Here is a 26,185-nt window from a genome sequence, read left to right as displayed (position 1 = left end):
CAGCAAGCAATGCAGGTGTAGAAGCACGGTGGCTTGGAAAAACTCCCTAGAAAGGCTAAAACCCAGGAAGAAACCTAGAGGAACCAGGCTGAGGGATGGCCAGTCATAATCTCCACAGAGAACAGAACATGGCCAAGATTTTCAAACATTCATAGATGACCAGTAGGGTCATAATAATAATGATGATGATGATGATGATAATCATCACAGTAGTTGTAGAGGATGCAACAGGACAGCACCAAGAGTAGATATGAACAGTTTAGGGTTCCATAGCCGCAGGCAGAACAGTTGAAACTGGAACAGCAGCAAGGCCAGGTGGACTGGGGACAGCAAGGAGTCATCATGCCAGGTAGTCCTGACGTATGGTCCTAGGGCTCAGGTCCTCCTCGGAGAGAAAAATAAAATTAGAGAGCATAATTAAATTCACAGGACTCCGGATAAGACAGAAGAAGTACTCCAGATATAACAAACTGACCCTAGCACCCTGACACAAACTACTGCAGCATAAATACTGGAGGCTGAGACAGGAGGGTCAGGAGACACTGTGGCCCCATCCAATGAGACCCCCGGACAGGGCCAAACCGGCAGGTTGTAACCCCACCCACTTTGCCAAAGCTCTACACAATATTGTGCTGCTGATGCCAGGTGCCATAGCGGTCTCTTTTTGCTGTAAAGCATGTGGCGCAGTTGATGGAGGACTTCATTTAGCAAAGAACACAGCGACGCCTCCATGCTGTGCCCTTTTGGCACTGAGGCACATCCATGCCTGCAGAAATAAATTTGGGCAGATGAACACCACTTGTGGCAGGAGCTGGATGAACCAGCTTCAGTGGGGTATGGACACCTTGGCCCTGGGGGCTGCCATTCGGAGTCAGTGTCACTGTGAAAGAAAATGTTCAGTTAGAATAGTTTCACATATAAATAATAAACATGTGTTCCCTGAGCTTATATACAGTGCCTTGCGAAAGTATTCGGCCCCCTTGAACTTTGCGACCTTTTGCCACATTTCAGGCTTCAAACATAAAGATATAAAACTGTATTTTTTTGTGAAGAATCAACAACAAGTGGGACACAATCATGAAGTGGAATGACATTTATTGGATATTTCAAACTTTTTTAACAAATCAAAAACTGAAAATTGGGCGTGCAAAATTATTCAGCCCCTTTACTTTCAGTGCAGCAAACTCTCTCCAGAAGTTCAGTGAGGATCTCTGAATGATCCAATGTTGACCTAAATGACTAATGATGATAAATACAATCCACCTGTGTGTAATCAAGTCTCTGTATAAATGCACCTGCACTGTGATAGTCTCAGAGGTCCGTTAAAAGCGCAGAGAGCATCATGAAGAACAAGGAACACACCAGGCAGGTCCGAGATACTGTTGTGAAGTTTAAAGCCGGATTTGGATGCAAAAAGATTTCCCAAGCTTTAAACATCCCAAGGAGCACTGTGCAAGCGATAATATTGAAATGGAAGGAGTATCAGACCACTGCAAATCTACCAAGACCTGGCCGTCCCTCTAAACTTTCAGCTCATATAAGGAGAAGACTGATCAGAGATGCAGCCAAGAGGCCCATGTTCACTCTGGATGAACTGCAGAGATCTACAGCTGAGGTGGGAGACTCTGTCCATAGGACAACAATCAGTCTCGTATATTGCACAAATCTGGCCTTTATGGAAGAGTGGGAAGAAGAAAGCCATTTCTTAAAGATATCCATAAAAAGTGTCGGTTAAAGTTTGCCACAAGCCACCTGGGAGACACACCAAACATGTGGAAGAAGGTGCTCTGGTCAGATGAAACCAAAATTGAACTTTTTGGCAACAATGCAAAACGTTATGTTTGGCGTAAAAGCAACACAGCTCATCACCCTGAACACACTGTCAAACATGGTGTTGGCAGCATCATGGTTTGGGCCTGCTTTTCTTCAGCAGGGACATGGAAGATGGTTAAAATTGATGGGAAGATGGATGGAGCCAAATACAGGACCATTCTGGAAGAAAACCTGATGGAGTCTGCAAAAGACCTGAGACTGGGACGGAGATTTGTCTTCCAACAAGACAATGATCCAAAACATAAAGCAAAATCTACAATGGAATGGTTCAAAAATAAACATATCCAGGTGTTAGAATGGCCAAGTCAAAGTCCAGACCTGAATCCAATTGAGAATCTGTGGAAAGAACTGAAAACTGCTGTTCACAAATGCTCTCCATCCAACCTCACTGAGCTCGAGTTGTTTTGCAAGGAGGAATGGGAAAAATGTCAGTCTCTCGATGTGCAAAACTGATAGAGACATACCCCAAGCGACTTACAGCTGTAATCGCAGCAAAAGGTGGCGCTACAAAGTATTAACTTAAGGGGGCTGAATAATTTTGCACGCCCAATTTTTCAGTTTTTGATGTGTGTATATGTATATAAATATATAAATATATATATTAGGTTGAATATACACTGCTCAAAAAAATAAAGGGAACACTTAAACAACAATGTAACTCCAAGTCAATCACACTTCTGTGAAATCAAACTGTCCACTTAGGAAGCAACACTGACAATACATTTCACATGCTGTTGTGCAAATGGAATAGACAACAGTTGGAAATTATAGGCAATTAGCAAGGTGATGACCACTTCTCAGTTCCTATGCTTCCTGGCTGATGTTTTGGTCACTTGAATGCTGGCGGTGCTTTCACTCTAGTGGTAGCATGAGACGGAGTCTACAACCCACACAAGTGGCTCAGGTAGTGCAGCTCATCCAGGATGGCACATCAATGCGAGCTGTGGCAAGAAGGTTTGCTGTGTTTGTCAGCGTAGTGTCCAGAGCATGGAGGCGCTACCAGGAGACAGGCCAGTACATCAGGAGACATGGAGGCCGTAGGAGGGCAACAACCCAGCAGCAGGACCGCTACCTCCGCCTTTGTGCAAGGAGGAGCACTGCCAGAGCCCTGCAAAATGACCTCCAGCAGGCCACAAATGTGCATGTCTGCTCAAACGGTCAGAAACAGACTCCATGAGGGTGGTATGAGGGCCCGACGTCCACAGGTGGGGGTTGTGCTTACAGCCCAACACCGTGCAGGACTTATGGCATTTGCCAGAGAACACCAAGATTGGCATATTCGCCACTGGCGCCCTGTGCTCTTCACAGATGAAAGCAGGTTCACACTGAGCACATGTGACAGACGTGACAGTCTGGAGACGCCGTGGAGAACGTTCTGCTGCCTGCAACATCCTCCAGCATGACCGGTTTGGCGGTGGGTCAGTCAGTGGGGTGGCATTTCTTTGGGGGGGCCGCACAACCCTCCATGTGCTCGCCAGAGGTAGCCTGACTGCCATTAGGTACCGAGATGAGATCCTCAGACCCCTTGTGAGACCATATGCTGATGCGGTTGGCCCTGGGTTCCTCCTAATGGAAGACAATGCTAGACCTCATGTGTGACCTCTTGTTTTAAGGACATTACATCAAAGTTGGATCAGCCTATAGTGTGGTTTTTCAGTTTAATTTTGAGTGTGACTTCAAATCCAGACCTCCGTGGGTTGATACATTAGATTTCCATTGATAATTTTTGTGTGATTTTGTCAGCACATTCAACTATGTGAAGAAAGTATTTAATAAGAACATTTCATTCATTCAGATCTAGGATGTGTTATTTTAGTGTTCCCTTTATTTTTTGAGCAGTGTATTATGACAGATCAGCTGGATCTACTGTCTTTATTATATTACAACGGACCAGCTGTATCTACTTTCTCCATTTCACTTTGGCCATTATTGTGGGCATGCCCTCCCCTCAACAGCCTCAAATAGGCTATTTCATGTGGGTTGGGGTGGGGCGGCAGACACGCACATCTCACATTTCATGACATTACATGTTTATATATTGCTTCTAAAAAATAAAAAAAATCACATTTTATATTATTAATTTCAAACAAGGGCATTAGCATGAGAAGAACTTACCAGTCCAAAACGATGTACTCTCCCGTTCAAAAAATATTCCTCCACTTGGGAATCGCAAAATGAATCGTCCTACAACAATCTCTCACTTTCCCAATCAATTTATTCTAAATTTGTGTGTACATCTGTATATTTAGATTTAGCTTTCCCTGACGTAGCCGCCATAATGATTGAGATATAAATAGCTGAATATGCGAAACAACGGTGTGCGTAATGTGTTGCTCCTTCCGGTATGAAACTTCAATAGCGAATTACTCTCTTTATGCCGGAGCTTACTACATGGGTTGGTCTTGCAACACATAAACCAGACCTATTGCTTTTTACCTCAGCTCATTGGCTATCTACCCAGCTAGATTTCAAGACTATCAGTTGTCATTGGGTTAAAATACAGTCAATCAACGAAACAGAGGGCAAATCATTGGTGCACAATGATGTCATTACTTGTTGTCTTCAAATCGGCTTCTTTCAGTCAATACATCCCGCGAAATGACCCATCAGGTTTGAGTGGGAGTCCCATTTGGACATTTCTCTCCCTCTAAAAACATAAATATTTTGCCCTTTATTCAAATTACAATTGCTCACTTTATTTGAAAAATGAAGTCATCTCAAATATATTTTATTTTCATATATAATAAAGTTGATGGCACAGTCATATAGCCCCGGCACCTACATAAAGCTTATGCTCTTAGTACTGTAGCCTACTCCCGATCGTCACATTGTACAGTGCCATACTTTCGGGTTCCATCCTAACAGAAACCCAGAGGGTTTCGTTTTTCTTGGAATAGAAACAACAATGTTCATCAAATTAAGCAAAATGTGGTAATCAATCCCAAATGCTATGTTCTTACAAAAAGGTTTTAAATTCTCTAGTAATGCCAATTTTAAAGACTATCAAATGCTTCTCAAAGATTCCCTCTGGTGGTAAAAATGTCTGACAATTAAATCATGTGCCATAGAATTCTGCAGCAGCCCGCACAACTTTTAAAGGAGGAACTGTTAAGAGAATTAAGTTCTCATGTTAATTAACCAATTCAATTAAACTACTGTCTGCTATATCAGGATTTGTAGGATATTGTAGACTGACAGAGGCCATTTCCTGTACATTGGTCTATATACCTCACATTTTGTCATAAATGTCCCTCTGAGACAATGACAATATAGTTAACAAGTCTTCTCCTACTCATACATTGTCTGCCACCTGTTATACAATCTACTACAAGCCCAAGGTCTCTCCCCTCCCTGGGTGGGGAGAGAATGTCCTATAAGTAACACAGTAGTACAGCTTGTCTGTCAATAGCTCCTCTTATCATTTGTTTCACTCTTGCACCCTGCTTACGTACTAAAAAGGAATAAAAAGTCATAGTTCTAATTCTGACTAGATTTATGATTCTAATGAATTTCATACAATCGTACAGTGACAGGGTAGAATTCTGTTAGTTATAGTTCTATGTTAAATGTATACATAATTGAGTCATTTTTCATAACAGGAACCTCTATGGTTTGTGGTAGATTAATCCACAAAGATGAGTATTAAAATAAGACCACAATATGGAGAGGCAGGTGTGATCACAAAAGGCACTTACTTGAAATACTCTAGTCAGTGTCCACATACTTTCCCTACGTTTTTATCTACTCCTTTCCTCAACACAACCCCTTTCATCTCTTGCTCTTTCTCCCCCTCTCACTCACTTATCCCCCCCAAAAAAACTCTCTCCCACACAGAGGCTATGGGAGTTGGAGACGTCCAGGCTCCTGGACTTGTTTTCACATGCAGCAAAAGACGCACAGCCGGCAAAGGACCTCAGCTATGTAGAAGAGGACGGCCGGGAAATCGGAGTGTCAAACATCAGCCCCGCAGTGTACGAGGACCGTCTTGGGGTTCCTCTGTCAGAGGTCCTCAAATACCCCTACCTGCTGGCATCCCCTGAATTGAGTGAGTACTCTTTCATTTCAATTTAGGTAAAGAATTCCCTTTAAATGCCCCCAAACCAAATGTAGGAATGAAACATGCCTGATTAAGTCCTGGACTGTGTTCTTGGTGGGAATAAATTCATCAGATGTTCTCTTTTCCAGGTGAAATGTGTGTTGAGGCAATTTGTAAGATGGAGGAATATAACTCCTTCCGGGTGTGTTCTAAAGATCCAGGGATCTACCTCCTCCTCGTCCACCCCAACGAGACGGTAATAACTTGCTGAATTGTTACAAAAAACAAATGTGGACTTTTATGGTTCGATGGTAATAAAACAACAAATATATACATTTGGTTTATCTAACACGTCTTTATATTTGCTAAAGAGCTTAAGGCTCTTGTCTGTCTGACATGGTCACAAAAGCTTCTCGAAGTCTCTACGGTCATAACTTCTGCTGTTATTTTTTCTTTCAGGTTAGGCGGTGGGCAATTGGTGCTGCAAGGTCGTTAGGTAAGGTGGACCGAGACGACTTTTATGACCTTCAGGACATCTTCACCTGCATGTTCTACATTGTCGAGCTGAGAATCCCCCAGAACTTCCCAGACATGGATACGTCCTATGATCCGACGACTAAGATGACATTGCTGCAACCGCATCTTTACGATTCCAAAAATGCAAAAAACTACTGGTTGGGTATGTTTCTTTGCCCTGTGTTCACATTTTGGGGTCTTCCAGACCTTTCTCCAAGAGTATGTTTTTTGTGAAACAATTGATAAATGCTCGACGTTAAGTTAACCATTTCTAAAGTGCAAACAACTACTAAACCCGTTATATGATCCACAGCAGTGTTTTATACACCGAACAAAATATATTAACGCAAAAGATTTTACTATTACAGTTCATATAAGGACTCAATCAATTGAAATAAATAAATTAGGCCTTAATCTCTAACTCCCCATCCCGGGTTCGGAAGCGTAATCATCGACTGACACTAATTAGCATAACGCAACGGACATAAATATTCCTAGAAAATATTCCTATTCATGAAAATCACAAGTGAAATATATTGAGACACAGCTTAGCCTTTTGTTAATCACTCTGTCATCTCAGATTTTCAAAAAATGCTTTACAGACAAAGCTAGACAAGCATTTGTGTAAGTTTATCGATAGCCTAGAATAGCATTTTGTGCAGCTAGCAGCAGGTAACTTGGTCACGGAAATCAGAAAAGCAATCAAATTAAATTGTTTACCTTTGAGCTTCGGATGTTTTCACTCACGAGACTCCCAGTTAGATAGCCAATGTTCCTTTTTTTCCCAAAATATTATTTTTGTAGGCGAAATAGCTCCGTTTGTTTTTCACGTTTGGCCGAGAAATCGCCCGGAAATTGCAGTCACAAACGCAGAAAAATATTCAAAATTAACTCCATAATATGGACAGAAACATGGCAAACGTTGTTTATAATCATTCCTCAAGGTGTTTTTCAAATATCTAATCGATAATATATCCACAGGGACAATTGGTTTTTCAGTAGGACTGATTGGAATAATGGCTACCTCTGTATTTTACGTGAGACTCACTCTGAGAGCCATCAGGGGACCACTTGCGCAATGTAGCCGCTTACGCGTATTCTTCAACATAAATGCGTAAAACTACGTCACAATGCTGTAGACACCTTGGGGAATACGGAGAAAAAGTAATCTGGTTGATAGCCCATTCACTGCTCAATTGGAACGCAGAGCTTTCAAAAGATGAGTCACTTCCGGATTGGATTTTTCTCAGGCTTTCACCTGCAATATCAGTTCTGTTATACTCACAGACAATATTTTTACAGTTTTGGAAACTTTAGAGTTTTCTATCCTAAGCTGTCAATTATATGCATATTCTAGCATCTTGTCCTGGAAAAATATCCCGTTTACTACGGGAACGTTATTTTTCCAAAAATGAAAATACTGCCCCCTAGTCACAAGGTTAATCTATTAATTTCACATGACTGGGAATACAGATATCCATCTGTTGGTCTTTGTATCAGAATCATTCAGTATCTGTTGGGACCACCATTTGCCTCAAGCAGTGCGACACAACTCCTTCAAATAGTGTGGATTAGGCTGTTGATTATGCGCAGTGGAATGTAGTCCACTCCTCTTCAATGGCTGTGCGAAGTTGATGGATATTGGAGGCAACTGGAACACGTCATACACGTTGATCCAGAACATCCCAAACATGCTCGATAGGTGACATGTCTGGTGAGTATGCAGGCGATGGAAGAATTGGGACATTTTCAGCTGTTAGGAATTGTCTACAGATCCTTGCGACATGGGGCTGTGCATTATCGTGCTGAAACATGAAGTGATGGCGGCGGATGAATGGCACGACAATGGGCCTCAGGATCGCATCACTCTATCTCTGTGCAGTCAAATTGCCATAGATAAAATGCATTTGTGTTTGTTGTCTGTAGCTTATGCCTGCCCATACCATAACCCCACTGCAACCATGAGGCACTCTGCTTACAATGTTGACATCAGCATACCGCTCACTCACATGATGCCTTTGACGCTGTCTGCCACCTGCCCGGTAGAATTTAAACTTCCCTGGGACGGTTTCTGACAGTTTGTGCAGAAATTCTTTGGTTGTGCAAACCCACAGTTTCATCGTCTGTCCGGGCGGCTGGTCTCAGACGATCCTGCAGGTGAAGAAGTCAGATGTGGACGTCCTGGGCTGGCGCGGTTACGTTTGGTCTGCGGCTGTGAGATTGGTTGGACCTACTGCCAAAGTTTCTAAAACGAAAGAGGTGGCTTACAACCTCATCAAAAAAATAAACAACTTTTCAGGACCTTGTCTTTCAAAGATAATTTGTAGAAATCAAAATAACTTCACAGATCTTCATTGTAAAGGGTTTAAACACTGTTTCCCATGCTTGTTCATTGAACCATAAACAATTAATGAACATGCACCTGTGGAACGGTCGTTAACTTTTTATGGCTGCAGGGGCAGTATTGAGTAGCTTGGATGAAAAGGTGCCCATTGTAAACGGCCAGCTCCTCAGTCTGTTGCTAATATATGCATATTATTATTATTAGTAGTAGTAGTATTGGATAGAAAACACTAAAGTTTCCAAAATTGTCAAAATATTGTCTGTGTATAACAGAACTGATATTGCAGGCGAAACCCTGAGGAAAATCAAACCAGGTGTCAAGGTCTCAAGGTGTCAAGTCTTCAGACATAGTTTCAGGCTTTTATTTTGAAAAATGAGCCAGAACGATAACATCGCGTCAAGTGGTCACATGAGTTTTGCTCACGCAACAGAATTTGGACAGCTATTGTTTTTCCCTCTCCTATTGTGAAAGACATTTGCGGTTGATATATTATCGATTATATATTTTAAAAACAACCTGCGGATTGATTATAAAAAACGTTCGACATGTTTCTGTGGACATTATGGAAACTATTTGGAATTTTTGTCTGCGTTCTCGTGACCGCTCTTTCCTGTGGATTTCTGAACAACGCGACAAACAAATGGAGGTATTTTGGATATAAAAATCATTTTTATGGAACAAAAGGAACATTTGTTGTGTAACTGGGAGTCTCGTGAGTGAAAACATCCGAAGATCATCAAAGGTACACGATTCATTTGATGACTTTTCTGATTTTTGTGACCGAGCTAAGTGTACTTAATGTTTTATCGTGCGATCGCTAAACTTACACAAACGCTTAGATTGCTTTCGCTGTAAAGCATCATTTCTAAATATGAGACGACAGGTGGATTAACAAAAGGCTAATCTGTGTTTTCCTATATTGCACTTGTGATTTCATGAAAATAAATATTTATATATTTATTGTATGTAGCACTATGCTATTCAGCGGTTGTTGATGACACTTTTCTGGATTGCAGCCATAAAAAGTTAAGACATGAACAGCTTACAGACAGTAGGCAATTAAGGTCACAGTTATGAAAACGTAGGACACTAAAGAGGCCTTTCTACTGACTCAAAACACACACAAAAAGATGCCCAGGGTGCCTGCTCATCTGCGTGAACGTGCCTTGGGCATGCTGCAAGGAGGGATGAGGAATGCAGATGTGGCCAGGGCAATAAATTGCAATATCCGTACAGTGAGATGTCTAAGACAGCGCTACAGGGAGGCAGGACGGACAGCTGATCGTCCTCGCAGTGGCAGATCATGTGTAACAACAGATCGGTACATCTGAACATCACACCTCCGTTACAGGTGCAGGATGGCAACAACTGCCCGAGTTAGACCAGGAACGCACAATCCCTCCATCAGTGCTCAGACTGTCCTCAATAGGCTGAGAGAGGTGGACTGAGGGCTTGTAGGCCTGTTATAAGGCAGGTCCTCAACAGACATCACCGGCAACAACGTTTCCTATGGGAACAAACCCACCGTCGCTGGGCAAGACAGGACTGGCAAAAAGTGCTCTTAACCGACGAGTCACGGTTTTGTCTCACCAGGGGTGATGGTTGGATTCACGTTTATCGTCAAAGGAATGAGCGTTACACTGAGGTCTTTACTCTGGAGCGGGATCAATTTTGAAGTGGAGTGTCTGTCATGGTGTGGGGCGGTGTGTTGCAGCATCACCGGACTGAGCTTGTCATTGCAGGTAATCTCAACGCTGTGCGTTACAGGGAAGATATCCTCCTCCCTCATGTGGTACCCTTTCCTGCAGGCTCCTCCTGACATGACCCTCCAGCATGACAATGCCGCCAGCCATACTGCTCGTTCTGTGTGTGATTTCCTGCAAGACAGGAATGTCAGTGTTCTGCCGTGGCCAGCGAAGACCCTGCATTTCAATCCCATTCAGCACGTCTGGGACCTGTTGGATCGGATTGCTAGCCCCCCACCCCCCCAGGATTGTCCGGGAACTTGCAGGTGCCTTGGTGGGAGAGTGGGGTAACCTCTCACAGCAAGAACTGGCACATCTGGTTGCGGTCCATGAGGCGGAGATGTACGGCAGTACTTAATGCAGCTGGTGGCCGCACCAGGTACTCACTGTTACTTTTGTTCAGGGACACATTATTAAATTTCTTGTTCAGTTTGTCTGTTTAATCTTATGTTCATACAAATATTTCCACGTTAAGTTTGCTGAAAATTATCGCAGTTGACAGTGAGAGGACGTTTCGATTTTAGTGTTAGGTAGTGAAATAAAAATTACGTTCTCTGGCAACAGCTCGGATGGACATTCCTGCAGTCAGCATGACAATTGCATGCTCCCTCAACTTGAGGTATCTGTGTCATTGGGTTGTGACGGCTACGTTGTAGTGTCCTTTTATTGTTCCTAGCACAAAGTGCAACTGTGTAATGATCATGCTTTTAATATGCCACACCTGTCAGGTGGATGGATTATCTTGGGAAAGGAGAAATGCTCACTAACAGGGATTTCAACAAGGTTGTGTACAACATTTGAGAAATAAGCTTTCTGTGCGTAAGGAAAATTTTAGGTGAGATTTAATTTCAGCTCATGAAATGTGGGACCAACACTTTACATGTGTTTTGTTCAGTATAGATTTGATTGAGCAACAGGGTAAACAGTACAGAATGTGAATAGAGAACTTGTTAATGAGCAATGGCGTCAATATTAAGCATCAGTTTATGCCCTCTCCCCACCCCCAGGTATCTGTATGCTTCTGACACAGCTGGATGCCCAGGCTATGGACTCCCTGTTCCTGGGGCCAGACAAACAGGCCAACATACTGCTCTGTATCCTTAATGCCTTGAAGGGTAAAGGAATAGCTACTTTGTATCTTATCGTAAAATGTTTTTCTATTTCCATTGTGCCAAATTAACATAATGCTGGTCAGTAGAGCTAATTTGCTGTCTTCAGTTTCATCTTTGCGAGTAGTAAATGTAACCTTTAATTTAACCAGGAAAAGACCTTAATGGTTAGAACTCTATTTTGCAATAGGGACCTGGCAAGCGGTCAGTAGGAAGAAGTCTGCATGTAAATACACTGCTCAAAAAAATAAAGGGAACACTTAAACAACACAATGTAACGCCAAGTCAATCACACTTCTGTGAAATCAAACTGTCCACTTAGGAAGCAACACTGATTGACAATAAATTTCACATGCTGTTGTGCAAATGGAATAGACAACAAATGGAAATTATAGGCAATTAGCAAGACACCCAATAAAGGAGTGGTTCTGCAGGTGATAACCACAGACCACTTCTCAGTTCCTATGCTTCGGCTGATGTTTTGGTCACTTTTGAATGCTGGCGGTGCTTTCACTCTAGTGGTAGCATGAGACGGAGTCTACAACCCACAAAAGTGGCTCAGGTAGTGCAGCTCATCCAGGATGGCACATCAATGCGAGCTGTGGCAAGGTGGTTTGCTGTGTCTGTCAGCGTAGTGTCCAGAGCATGGAGGCGCTACCAGGAGACAGGCCAGTACATCAGGAGACGTGGAGGAGGTCGTAGGAGGGCAACAACCCAGCAGCTGGACCGCTACCTCCGCCTTTGTGCAAGGAGGAGCAGGAAGAGCACTGCCAGAGCCCTGCAAAATGACCTCCAGCAGGCCACAAATGTGCATGTGTCTGCTCAAACGGTCAGAAACAGACTCCATGAGGGTGGTATGAGGGCCCGACGTCCACAGGTGGGGGTTGTGCTTACAGCCCAACACCGTGCAGGACGTTTGACATTTGCCAAAGAACACCAAGATTGGCAAATTCGCCTCTGGCGCCCTGTGCTCTTCAGACTAAAACAGGTTCACACTGAGCACATGTGACAGACGTGACAGTCTGGAGACGCCGTGGAGAACGTTCTGCTGCCTGCAACATCCTTCAGCATGACCGGTTTGGCGGTGGGTCAGTCATGGTGTGGGGTGGCATTTCTTTGGGGGGGCCGCACAGCCCTCCATGTGCTCGCCAGAGGTAGCCTGACTGCCATTAGGTACCAAGATGAGATCCTCAGACCCTTTGTGAGACCATATGCTGGTGCGGATGGCCCTGGGTTCCTCCTAATGCAAGACAATGCTAGACCTCATGTGGCTGGAGTGTCAGCAGTTCCTTCAAGAGGAAGGCATTGGTGCTATGGACTGGCCCGCCCGTTCCCCAGACCTGAATCCAATTGAGCACATCTGGGAGATCATGTCCCGCACCACAGACTGTCCAGGAGTTGGTGGATGCTTTAGTCCAGGTCTGGGAGGAGATCCCTCAGGAGACCATACATTTGATTTCCATTGATAATCTTTGATTTTGTTGTCAGGACATTCAACTATGTAAAGAAAGTATTTAATAAGAATATTTCATTCACTCAGATCTAGGATGTGTTATTTTAGTGTTCCCTTTATTTTTTTGAGCAGTGTGTAATACATTCAAAATAATTGCAATGGTCAATTTGAAGAAAATGTATCGGGGTTTTAAAAACTGACAGCGATGTCTTCTCCAGTTTTTTAGTCTTTAGTAGTTTGTTTCAACACCAGAGAATGTTATAGGATATATATATATTTTGTTCTCGCACATTTCAGCCCTAGGAACTGGGAAAGAGCCCTGACTGAGCATAGGCTGTGGGATTGTGATGTTAGTTGGGAGCAAAGATATGTAGGGAGTAGCCCAGCACTGCCTTGTACTCAAGTATGTACCCGTGCTTAACCATAGTCCAACACAGATAAAAATGAACCTTCCTAAATGACTTAGCTAGTAATATGTTAACGTTTATTTCCCCAGATGAAGAACCATCCAACGAGATGGATCCCTTCTGGCCAGTCTTGCAATGTTTTATGGTGATCTTGGATTGTTTGGGCTCCAGGTTTTGGGGTCAGATTGAGCCATCCCAAGCCTTCCAGGCCATCACACAAAGCCCTAGCTACTCTGGAGAGCTCGAAAGCATCAGACAACAAACCATGATGTACGTGTCACTCTTTATCTTGCCTTGAATTCTTTCATATTGTTATTTCTTCCAAGTTAAGAATATGGTTGATACTATTCTTCTTTTGCTCCGTAGATCACGGGTTAAAACAGAAACTACATATGATGATGACATGGTGACCTGCAGTCAGATGGTATATGACAGTAACACCAAAGTGAGCAAGGTAATAACAACCATCTGTTGAATTTGTATATTGTTAGTTGTACCTAATTCCTCTTTGTACATCTGTGGTTAGTGTTGTACACTTGAAGCTTTCCCAGAACATGACCTTTAGAGTAAAACGCACGATGCGGAACAACAAACCGCTTTAACAAGCTCTTCTCAAGCTCTTCTCCCTCATCTTTCTTACAGAAGGATTCAAAGCTTGTTTCATGTGCTACTAGTCAGGGACAGTTTTGAGGTTATTTATTGCGAGCTGTCTTAACAAGTCCAATACAGCAAATGAAAGAGACACATCTTGTTAATCTACCCATCGTGTCCGATTTAAAAAAAAATATATATATTTTTTTTTAAATTACAGTGAAAACACAACATATATTTGTTAGATCACCACCAAATCCCAATAAACACAGCCATTTTCCCCAGCCAAAAATAGTCACAAAGCAGAATTAGAGATAAAATGAATCACTAACCTTTGATAATCTTCATCAGATGACACTCATATGTCATCATGTTACACAATACATTAATGTTTTGTTCGATAATATGCATATTTATATCCACAAATCTCGGTTTACATTGGCGCCATGTTCAGAAATGCCTCCAAAATATCCGGAGTAATTACAGAGAGCTACATCATAACAGAAATACTCATCATAAACTTCAACGAAAGATACATGATTTACATATAATTAAAGATACACTGGTTCTTAATGCAACTGCTGTGTCAGATTATTTTTTTAAAGTTACGAAAAAAGCATACCTGCTTTGCCTGCCCTTTGAGTTCTGTTATACTAACAGACATAATTCAGACAGTTCAGGCAAACTTCAGAGTGTTTTCTATCCAATAGTAATAATATGCATATATTAGCATCTGGGACAGAGTAGGAGGCAGTGAGTTAAACATGTGGGGTACATCTCTGTGCAGTGGCCTTTAGTTTGATGGAGCCATTCCAGGTGTGACACATGGTTTTATTACATGTCATATTACAAAATACATTGAGTTGAAGGTATGTTAACTTCCTATGCATTTCTCTAATCTTATGTAATACCATGATATGTATTACTATTTTATTTTGTAGGGAAGCAGACGCTCACGTGGTGTGGATAGCAATGTGGTCTATGAGGATATGAGTTCTCTGGTCAACCTCCTGCATTCAGACGTTGGACAGGCATTGCGTGTGCACGACAGCACATTTCTCTGGTTCATCCCCTTTGTAAAATCTGTTATGGACCTTGACGAACACAGCGTCCTATACATTACTGAGGTTGTCCACTACCTATGTGGGGAGATCAGCACAGACCTCCCGAAGCCCCAGGTTCGCATATGTGACAAGGTCACAGAGTTCTTCACTCTTATTCTGGTCCATATCATCGAATTGCACCTGGGGAGTGGCCGCATGAATATGCTCTATTACTGCGCTCCCAAGTGGGTGGGCGTGTTAGTGAAATGTGCCACCCTGCCTGGTGACGCTTTCGTCCATACCTCGGAAGGTCCAGTTTCTCACTCTGTGTCTTCCACATCCTCCTTGAGGGTCAGTGTGCCCCGAAAGGCCTCTACTAGCAGGGCTGTTCCACAGGCATGCATGCATATCATCCGGTCCCTGCTGAAGGAAGGGACCAGGTTGAACCCCAACAGCAAGTGCCACCACTTCCTGAACCTTCTGAACAAGCACCTCAGAGATGGGCAACAGAGGGAGTGGAAGCTGATTAGGCCAGAGATTCAGGAGCTTCAGATCTGTTTGAAGGACTATGTCAAGATGATGATGAACAGGCCAACCATAAGTACTTCTCCACCTGAACCGCTGGACATTGAGGCAGGGCCTGTGGCACCAACCACACCACCACTTCAGTCAAGCAATGACCCCTCGGGACCTAGCAGCTTAGCTGAATTTAACCCTCCTATAAAACGGGAAGGGTTGTGGGATGATGTCGAAGGCAGTACATCTGGTGGTGGGGATTTTTCTGGAGTTCAGAGGGGGTGGGACATAAACATAGCGTTGGTGAAAAAGGAGCCCCTAACGCCTGAAGAGGAGTTTGTAGAGCCAACTAATGATTCTAGACCAACCCAAGACAACTTAACTTCCTTGAGGGCAGATCCAGAGAAAATACAGGTGATCAAATCCAGACTCGGCCAGCTTATGACCAAGAAGTCCAAGTCTGAGAGAGCGAGGCCCTCTGTAGGGCTCAGTGAATTCGGTAAAGAGGAGGCATCCAACCTCCAAGGCATTAGCAGACACCCTCCATGCCTCCAAGAATCCATCGACAATGTGCCTCTCTCTGTTTTAAAAAGTAATCTTAAAGGGAAAGAAGGCTCCAAATCCTCACGATATCGGAGTAAAGGAAACTCGAGACAATTTGACCGACCACTATCCCCACCAAAGTCAACTTCAGATGTAATTATTATATCTGATGATGAGGCTACATTAGATGTTGGTAGAGCAAGAAGGCCTGAGTGTTTGTCTGAGACCTCCCAAATAAAAAATGAACCAGATGCCTCTGACCAGAATCCTAGTCCCTGGCGTGATTACGATGGAGACATGAGTGAATCTCAGGTGTTTGAATTTGAAACACAGGAAGATATGGTGTCTGCATGGTCCAACAGAGATTCGGAAAGTAACATGCCACCCGAAAAGCCCAAAGACGATAGCCCTGTCAGTCCAACTTCAAGAGAGCCTTTATCAAGCTGGGAATGTGATACACAACCGATCTATGACGAGGATATCGAAAGAGCCTGTCAGCAGGTTGAGAAGGAGCTTGAGAAGCCTAAGACCCCACCTCAAGGGCTCAAACGAGCCATTGTTGTAAAAAAAAGAAATCTTCTTGTTGATGCAAAACCATTGGCCTCCAAATGCCTGAGCAAGAAACCTAACGTGGTAGAAAAACGAATCAAAGAGCCCGTGAAGGATGCTCCCCATGCAGTCACACCGCCATTGAGAAAAAGCAGTTCAACGGTACGTTCAAACAGACTGGAAACTGAGACACACTCTTCCTTAACCACATCAGCTATCTCACACAAAACGTCAACTCCAGCCATTGTCCCTCCTAAAAAAGTCAGAAAAGCCACAGAGCCTGTGTCCACAGCTGAGAAGCTTGGCCTTAAGAAGAAGGTGCGAAAGGCCTTTGATCTTTCCCAGGGATCACGTGATTCTGTTGGTGATCTGAGGCACCACGGCGCTACAGTCAATGTCCCACAGGCCAAGAAGCCGACCCGACAGACCAAGAGGTCGAAGGTGACCTTCCCTCAGAAGAGAGTGGTCAAAGGGAGTAACAAGCTGTTCCAGTTCTTCAGGCAGAGCAAGCAGGCATTGGGAGCCGGAATCTCTGAAAAGGCAGAGCCAATGAAGAGAAATCCGAAAAAGATAGATGAAATTCAAACTCCCAGTTTTGCTACAGAGGAGGACGATGAAGATGAGGACCTGCAGTGTTCCCAGCAAGATCCTGCCCGTCATGAGGAACAGCTGACGTTCAATCGCAGCTCTCAAAGAGCCAATGAGGACAAACCAGCATCCTCTAATACAGTGAGTAGTGTGTTGTCTAACATGGACAGGCAGATCTCTCCATACTTTCAAAGGAATGATGTCACACCTGGACCTTCTGGTCAAGTCCCCAAAAGCAATGATGGTGAAGATGATGATGATGATGCAGACTGGATGCACCTCACCCAAATGGAGCCAACTGAAATGGAGATGTGCACGCAGTTTGAGGAAGAGGATTTCTTCTACACACAGCGGGACCCTGTAGATATGGACATTGACGCAGACAGCCAGAGGCCCTTTGAGGATAAAGGAGGGTCTTCAGACTTGACATGGTTTAAACAGGCAGACGAAGGGCAACAGGCTCCACTTGCCACACAGACTTTTAAGAAACCGGCTACTCCGCCACCCTCACGCTCTAACTTGACTCAGGATGATGAGCGCTTGTTCCTGAAACCAGGAATGTCTCCTATGTCAGTTAAAAAGGCCAAGCCGTCCACCACCAAGATCTACGCAACCTCAAGCTCCAGGAGTGCCTCCTTGGTGCAAGAGATGGAGAGGACTGCCAATGCTCCATTTTCGGCTTCTTCTGCACCTGCTGGAAGAGGTAGGCCTGCCCGGCCAGTTGTGCCTGCCCGGCCAGTTGTGCCTGCCCGGCCAGTTGTGCCAGGCCTGCCAGTCGTGCATGCACAAAGTCCCTGTGTACGACAACTTCCTCCTCATCCAGAGGTTGGTCAGTCTCTTCCACTGAATCGACTCTTATACAAACCCATCGCACCACAACCACCACCTAAACCCATTCCACCAAAACAACCACCACCCAGACCTGAACAAAACCTCCCCCGTCCACCTTGCCTGCCCCTCCGCCCTGTCCAGTACAGCAACACATGTTACACCCCCCAGCCCTCCACCTCCAGGCATGACGCCCCGTTCCGAAGTCAGATACCCAACCCAGAGGTTGGTTTCAGATTTGACAACAACTTCCTAGTTCAACACATCCTGAAATGGACCTTTGATATGTTCAGTAACTACAAGCAGTTTGGTATACCCTCTGAGCTATGTGAGTTACCACTGAAGGAAGTAGGATCCAGCTTCAGCTCTTATGATGAATACTACAAGACCTTTTACCCCCTGCTTCTCACCAACACTTTTGAGGAGGTCAGTAGTCAATTTATTACAAAATAGATTGTGTAACTCGTTTAGGTGTGACTTTTGTCCTGCTATGGTGCATTTAGGCTGAAGGCAACTGAAAAGAATGGCCAGTCTAGCATTACAAAGAATTCACATTTTGGCAAATTTTAGAGTTGTGAGTAATGAGTCGCAAAATAGTTTTTAATGGCGGTCTCTTGGAGTTGATCTCTTCTATTAAGGTCAAATTCTCTTCTCATCAAAGCTTGCAGGTGAATGGCTAAAGAACAAGGAATCAGGAAAGGTGGTAACTCAGAATTTAAAAGTTGTCGCACATGAGTACAGCCACAGTGTTTGGAATGTCAGTTTTACAGGTAAGCTTAAGTAACCAATTTTTTTTATATAGAGTATGCTAACCATTTAAAAACAGCAATGCTTGAAGCTTGCACTAGACTCTACATACTGTAAACAATTGTTAATTGTGATGTTGTCCCAAAGCGGAGCCACGTAACAAACCTATTTTTGTCAGCGAGCATTACTGCCAGTGATGACTCCCGTCAGATGTTCCCACGGGAGGAGGACCTGGTCATTCTGTGGCTGCCCCAGAATAGAGATGCTTACTCTTGGCATGAGCAGGGCCTCTTGGATCCCCAAGAACAATTTGGATATGTGCAGAGATACAATGTCTGCAACGGAGGCGTGGGTGAGTACATTTGTGTGTAAGAGGCCAGGAAGTGATACATTAACTTCTTATGGTATAGGGGACGGATGCGTCCCACTTGGGCAAAAAACAGGGAAAATGCAGTGCGGCAAATAAAATAAATTAGATAAAAATCAAACTTTCATTAAATCACACATGTAAGATACTCAATTAAAGCTACACTCGTTGTGAATCCAGCCAACATATCAGATTTTTAAAAGGCTTTTCGGCAAAAGCATAAGAAGCTATTATCTGATGATAGCACAATAGTAAACAAAGAGGGTAGCATATTTCAACCCTGCAGGCGCTACACAAAACGCAGAAATAAAATATAAAACATGCATTACCTTTGACGAGCTTCTTTTTTGGCACTCCAATATGTCCCATAAACATCACAATTGGTCCTTTTGTTCAATTAATTCCGTCCATATATATCCAAATGTCTGCGTTTGATCCAGAAAAAAACAGCTTCCAAAAAACACAACGTCACTGCAAAATATTTCAAAAGTTGCCTATAAACTTTACCAAAATATTTCAAACTACTTTTGTAATACAACTTTAGGTATTTTTAAATGTTAATAATCGATCAAATTGTAGACGGGTCTATCTGTGTTCAATACAGGAAGACAACAAACCAACGCTACTTTTCACGTCTTGCGCACTCAACAGTATTACCCAGTTCCTAGATGGCCTACTTCTTCATTGCACAAATGAATAACCTCAACCAAATTCCAAAGACTGGTGACATCCAGTGGAAGCGGTAGGAAATGAAAACAGGTTCCTACGAAATATCATTTGCCAATGAGAACTCAGAACAGACAGAGACCAAAAAAATAAAACATTCTGAACGTTTAGTCCTCAGGTTTTGCCTGCTACATAAGTTATGTTATACTCAGACATGATTCAAACAGTTTTAGAAACTTCAGAATGTTTTCTATCCAAATATGCATATTTTTAGTAGATCTTATATTCCTGGCATGAGTATCAGGAAGTTGAAATTGGGCACGCTATTTATCCAAAAGTGAAAATGCTTCCCCCGATACCTTAAGAAGTTAAGAGGGAAGGGGGTTGTAATTGCTATGAAAAGACAAGTTGAATAGAAAACCATTGTAGACCAAGTCTGGTTCTTCCTTGGGAGCAATATCCAAACGCCTGAAGGTACCACGTTCATCTGTACAAACAATAGTACACAAGTATAAACACCATGGGACCACGCAGCCGTCATACCACCCAGGAGACGTATTCTGTCTCCTAGAGATGAACGTACTTTAGTGCGAAAAGTACACATGAATCCCACAACAACAGCAAAGGACCTTGTGAAGATGCAGCAGGAAACCGGTACAAAAGTATCTATATCCACAGTAAAATGAGTCCTATATTGACATATCTTGAAAGGCTGCTCAGCAAGGAACTAGCCACTGCTCCAAACCGCCATAAAAATGCCAGACTACAGTTTGCAACTGCTCATGGGGACAATGATTGCACTTTTTGGAAACATATCCTTTGGTCTGATGAAACAAAAATGGAACTGTTTGGACATAATGACCATCGTTATGTTTGGAGGAAAAAGGGGGAGGCTTGTAAGCCGAAGAACACCATCCCAACCGTGAAGCACGGGTGTGGCAGCATCATGTTATGGGGGTGATTTGCTGCAGGAGGGACTGCTGCACTTCACAAAATGGATGGAATCATGAGGAAGCAAAATTGTGGATATATTGAAGGAACATCTCAAGACATCAGTTAAAGCTTGGTCGCAAATGTGTCTTCTAAATGGAGAATGACCCCAAGCATACTTCCAAAGTTGTGGCAATATGACTTAAGGACAACAAAGTCAAGGTATTTGGAAAATTTGTGGGTAGAACTGAAAAAGCGTGTGCGAGCAAGGAGGCCTACAAACCTCACTCAGTTATTCTAGCTCTGTCAGGAGGAATGGGCCAAAATTCACCCAACTTATTGTGGGAAGCTTGTGAAAGGCTACCCAAAACATTTGGGCCATTTGAAGTTAAACAATTTTAAAGGCAATGCTAGCAAATACTAATTGAGTGTATGTAAACTTCTGACCCACTGGGAATGTGATGAAAGAAATAAAAGCTGAAATAAACAATTCTCTCTACTATTTTTCTGACAGTTCACATTCTTAAAATTAAGTGGGGATCCTAACTGACCTAAAACAGGGCATTTTTACTAGGATTAAATGTCAGAAATGGTGAAAAACTGAGTTTAAAATGTATTTAGCTAAGGTGTACGTAAACTTCCGACTTCAACTGTAGCTATGCAGCGACGCTCCCCATCCAACATGACAGAGCTTGAGAGGGTGTGCCAAGCTTATAGCATTTATTAAAATCGATTTCATTTTACCTTTACCCAAGAAGACTTAAGGCTGTTATCATTTCCGAAGGTGCTTCAACAAATAATTGAGTAAAGGTTCTGAATACTTATATAAATTAATTTCAGTTTTTTTTTATTTGTAATAAATTTAAACATTTCTAAACCGGTTTCTTCTTTATCATTATGGGCTTTTGTGTGTAGAATGATGAGGAATAAACATTTTAATCCTTTTTTGAATATATGGAAAAAGTCAATGGTCTGAATAATTTCTGTGTGTGTATACAGTAGCAGTCAAATGTTAGAACAAACCTACTCATTCAAGGGTTTTTCTTTATTTTACAATTTTCTACATTGTAGAATAATAGTGAAGACACCAAAGCTATGAAATAACACACATGGAATCATGTAGTAACCAAAAAAGTGTTTGATATTCTTCAAAGTAGCCACCCTTTGCTTTGGTCTAATGCCCATTTCTTGTGTTGCCCATTGCTCGTGTTTCCTTCCGTAGTGGTTTCTTTGCAGCAATTCGACCAATGAAGGCCTGATTTCACAGTTTCCTCAGAACAGTTGATGTTGATGTCTGTTACTTGAACTCTAGCATTTATTTGGGCTGCAATTTCTGAGGCTGGTAACTCTAATGAACTTATCCTCTGCAGCAGAGGTAACGCTGTGTCTTCCTTTCCTGTGACGGTCCTCATGACAGCCAGTTTCTTCATAGTGCTTGTTAGTTTTTGCAACTGCACTTGAAGATATTTTCCGCATTGACTGACTTAAAATAAAGATGGACTGTTTCTCTTTGCTTATTTGAGACTATTTGGTAAAATACTTGTTATTTTACCAAATAGGGCTAAAACAACTGATTGGCTCAAACAAATTAAAAAGGAAAGAAATTTCACAAATTAACAAGGCACACCTGTTTAATTGAAATGCATTCTAGGTGACTACCTCATGAAGCTAGTTGAGATAATGTAAAGGTTACATATGATTCGATATGTTCTTTCATAGTTTTCATGTCTTCACTATTATTCTACAATGTAGAAAGTAGTAAAAATATAAAAACCCTTGAGGTAGGTGTGTCAACTTTTGACTGACACAATTTGTGTGTGTATATGAGAGCCATTTATCCATTCACTATAATGGGGATCCAGTTGATGACTAATAATGCCTTGATCTTCTGGCTTCATTTAGAGGGGCCAGTCATTTTACCCAGAGGGGTATACTACAAAGGAGAATCATTGTTAGCCAGCTAGCTTTCATAAGCAACCGCAAATAACTATTGATTTGATGGTTCCTTAAAAAAGCTAAACTTGGATGTCTTTATGCACGTTAAATCAATTAGACCATGCCCATATAAAATCAATGTGTCATGTGCGCCGAATACAACAGGTGTACCTTACAGTGAAATGCTTACCTACAGGCTCTAACCAACAGTGCAAAAAAGGTATTGGGTAAGTAAAGAAATAAAACAGTAAAAAGACAGGCTACATACAGTAGTGAGGCTATAAAAGTAGCGAGGCTACATACTGGTTAGTCAGGCTGATTGAGGTAGTATTTACATGTAGATATGGTGAAGTGACTATGCATATATGATGAGTAGCAGTAGCGTAACTTTATTTTATATAAAGATATCAGAATATTTAGTAAAAGGCCTCCCGAGAGGTGCAGTGGTCTAAGGCAGTGCTAGCTGTGCCACTAGAGACCAGGCTGGTTCGAGTCCAGGATCTGTCGCAGCCTTCCGCGACCAAGGGAACCATGGGGCGGCGCACCATTGGCCCAGCGTCGTCCGTGTTAGGGAGGGTTTTTGCCGGCAGGGTTGTCTTTGTCCCATTGTGCTCTAGCGACTCCTGTGGCGGGCCAGGCGCATGCACGCTGACACGGTCGCCAGGTGTACGGTGTTTCCTCCGACACATTGGTGTGGCTGGCTTCAGGGTTTAGCGGGCACTGGCTTGGTTTGGTCGTGTTCTGGAGGACGCACGCCTCTCGACCTTCGCCTCTCCCGAGTCCGTACGGGGGTTGCAGCGATAAGACGAGATTGTAACTACCAATTGGAAACCAAGAAATTGGAGAGAGAAAAGGGTACTTTTTTAAGAGAATTTAAAATTTAGTAAACCTCAGCTGGCTGACTCCTTTTATCCAACTTTGTAGTATACCCCTCTGGACCAGGTTTTGAAGGTAGTTTAGCAAGCCACTGCTAACTAGCGGTAACTCTGAGACTTCCAGTCATTGCGCTGAATTCCTTCAACTGCACGCAGAGACATAAAAATGGTATCCATGACTTCATCTGACTGTACAAGTAGAAAAAGGGCTTAATTGCCAAAATCACTCACTAGTTACTCACTAGTTACCTTTGTCCATTCATCCTCATCATATATGCATATAAACTGGTTGGTTCAAACCCTGAATGCTGATTTTTGGCTGACAGCCGTGGTATATCAGTCCGTATACCACAGGTATTACAAAACCATTTCGTTTTACTGCTCTAATTACATTTGTAACCAGTTTATAATTGCTATAAGGCACCTCGGGGGTTTGTGATATATCAACAATATACCACGGCTAAGGGCAGTGTCCAGGCACTCCACATTGCGCCTAAGAACATCACTTAGCCGTGCTCTATTGGCCATATACCACACCCCCTCGGGTCTTATTGCTTAAGTATGCAATGTATTATTTTACTATATTGCATTACTTTTAATACAATACTGTGTTTTACTGTTAGTGTTAATTTAATTTTAAATGTACTTTATCCAATGCTGGATATGATGTATTTCTCTGCTGCCCTTCAGGCCAGTGCCCAACTCTGAACCTGATGATAAAGACCCTGGGGAATGTGAGGTTGGTGAACAAGCAGACAGTACGCTGTGATGTGGTGGGCTCCCTGGTCAGCACCTTGAGGGAGTTCAGGGCAATCTGTCTGCTCAATGGCAGCTCTATGCACAAGCCCCTCCTGGCCCCACATGTCTCCTACTTCCAACCTGGCCCGGAGGTCATCCCCAGCCTCAACCTGCCTGTAAGAAACTGTTTGAGTATGGAGTGTTTAGGGTTTTAAAAGGAAAGTTATTCCTTTGTGGAACTATTGGATAACCAAGTACTGAAGATTTGTGACTTTACTTTTAAGTCCGACATGACCAATTGTTTTTGTTTAATTTGAGGTGGCCCTTACATGTGTAAAAATGGCCTTGTATAGATGTAAACAGTATGTCTGTATGATGTGTTTGGCCCAGGATTACAACCTAGACCAGGTGAGGGCGGTGAAAACCGGTTTGTCCGTCATCAGGAACCAGCAACTCGCCCCAAAAATCTGCCTGATACACGGACCCCCAGGAACGGGAAAGAGCAAAACCATCGTGGGTATGCTGCAAAAGCTGTTCTCTGAGGTATGCTGTTTGCCTTGTTTCTGGACACTGTGTTTTGTTGTTCAACCCTGGGCTAAGGTCATTAAACACGAGACATTTTCAAAAACCAAAATTAACTTTTCTTTTACTCTCGTGTTCTTTAGTGTTTATTTTTTATTTCCTATTGAATAACCTTGGCTTAAGGGCATTGTGAAATTCTAACTTTCATATAATTCCCTGTGTTCCCCTCATTCTCATAACCATATCCAGGGAGTACGAAGCATGACTCCTCCAGTAAACAGGCATTCTGAACCCCGCCGCATGAGGGTCCTCCTGTGTGCCCCGTCCAACGCCGCCATCGACAACCTGATGAAGAAGATTATCCCGGTCTTCAAGGAGAAGTGCAGGAACATCCAGGGTACGCTACCTCAACTATGGAAATCCTCATGAATTGGGATACTGAAATAGATGAATGAAATATGCCTATATGGAAACATTTTAATGGGTAAAAGTTAAAAGGCAATTCAACCACAAATGATTGTTTCACAGAACTGATATGGTGAAGTTGACATTGTCCTGGATGGCTTTCTTAAAGGTAACTGTGGGGACATCAATCTGGTGAGGCTGGGGAACGAAAGGACAATCTCCAAGAATTTAAAACCTTTTAGCCTGGACAGTCAGGTGAAAAACAAAACACGTGAGTCTGGAGAGCGTGCGCGGGCACAAGTATGCACACGCCTTCCTCAAATCACCTCAATAAAAAAACATGTGTTTTGTCCCTTTTCACCTGCAGAAAGGGCCCAGATGTCACAGGACTCAGACATCCACCGGCGCAGAGCGCAGCTGGACGAGAACATAGACAAGATCTCCAAGATATTGCCAAAACTGCAAAAGAAAGAGGAAATGGTACATGCATGCCCAGCAGAGGCTACCAGAAGGCTGGCCACACCTACAGTTACCCAAATCTCCTGTTCTACTCTGTGGGCTCTTACTTTAATTATGGGCCTCTGTTCAGATGTGTTTACAGTCGACATGGGTTCGATTCCAGCCCACTGCCCTTTGACTCACCCTCTTTCAATCTCCCCTATCTTTCCAACACTTTACTATCTCTTCAATTAGAAATTGCAAAAGGAGTGGGATTGCCCCACTCCTTAAAATACCTTTAAAAATATGATGGAATGGCATGTTTTTAAATTTTTCTGCTTTTCATGATTTCTCTTCCTGCGTCTTCCATTGGCTGGTGTGTAGTACCATGAGCTGGCAGCACAGAAGTCCAGAATGCTCCAAGAGAGAGAGACACTCAGCCTCCAACTCAAAAAAGTAAG

At 43.0% G+C, this 26,185-nt stretch overlaps 1 protein-coding gene across 2 annotated transcripts in view; it reads left to right on the top strand.

Annotated features, from left to right (window-relative positions):
* setx (senataxin) overlaps positions 1–26,185 on the top strand; it is a 67,530-nt gene that overhangs the window by 20,574 nt on the left and 20,771 nt on the right. For both annotated transcript variants that reach the window (XM_090233917.1, XM_021601888.3), the window contains exons 3-17: positions 5,668–5,878; positions 6,019–6,125; positions 6,329–6,548; positions 11,482–11,589; positions 13,533–13,713; positions 13,810–13,897; positions 14,976–18,527; positions 18,763–18,871; positions 19,027–19,200; positions 24,312–24,535; positions 24,750–24,902; positions 25,131–25,278; positions 25,456–25,557; positions 25,654–25,766; positions 26,109–26,180. In XM_090233917.1, the coding sequence (XP_090090043.1) occupies positions 5,668–5,878; positions 6,019–6,125; positions 6,329–6,548; positions 11,482–11,589; positions 13,533–13,713; positions 13,810–13,897; positions 14,976–18,527; positions 18,763–18,871; positions 19,027–19,200; positions 24,312–24,535; positions 24,750–24,902; positions 25,131–25,278; positions 25,456–25,557; positions 25,654–25,766; positions 26,109–26,180 (5,562 nt within the window). The remainder of the gene's footprint in view (positions 1–5,667; positions 5,879–6,018; positions 6,126–6,328; positions 6,549–11,481; positions 11,590–13,532; positions 13,714–13,809; positions 13,898–14,975; positions 18,528–18,762; positions 18,872–19,026; positions 19,201–24,311; positions 24,536–24,749; positions 24,903–25,130; positions 25,279–25,455; positions 25,558–25,653; positions 25,767–26,108; positions 26,181–26,185) is intronic.

Source organism: Oncorhynchus mykiss, chromosome 5 (genome assembly GCF_057628025.1).
Source record: "Oncorhynchus mykiss isolate SJ-2025 chromosome 5, ASM5762802v1, whole genome shotgun sequence".
In the NCBI taxonomy this organism is placed as follows: Eukaryota; Metazoa; Chordata; class Actinopteri; order Salmoniformes; family Salmonidae; genus Oncorhynchus; species Oncorhynchus mykiss.
The sequence above is the reverse complement of the archived record's forward strand: the minus strand, read 5'-3'. Positions and strand labels throughout refer to the sequence as shown.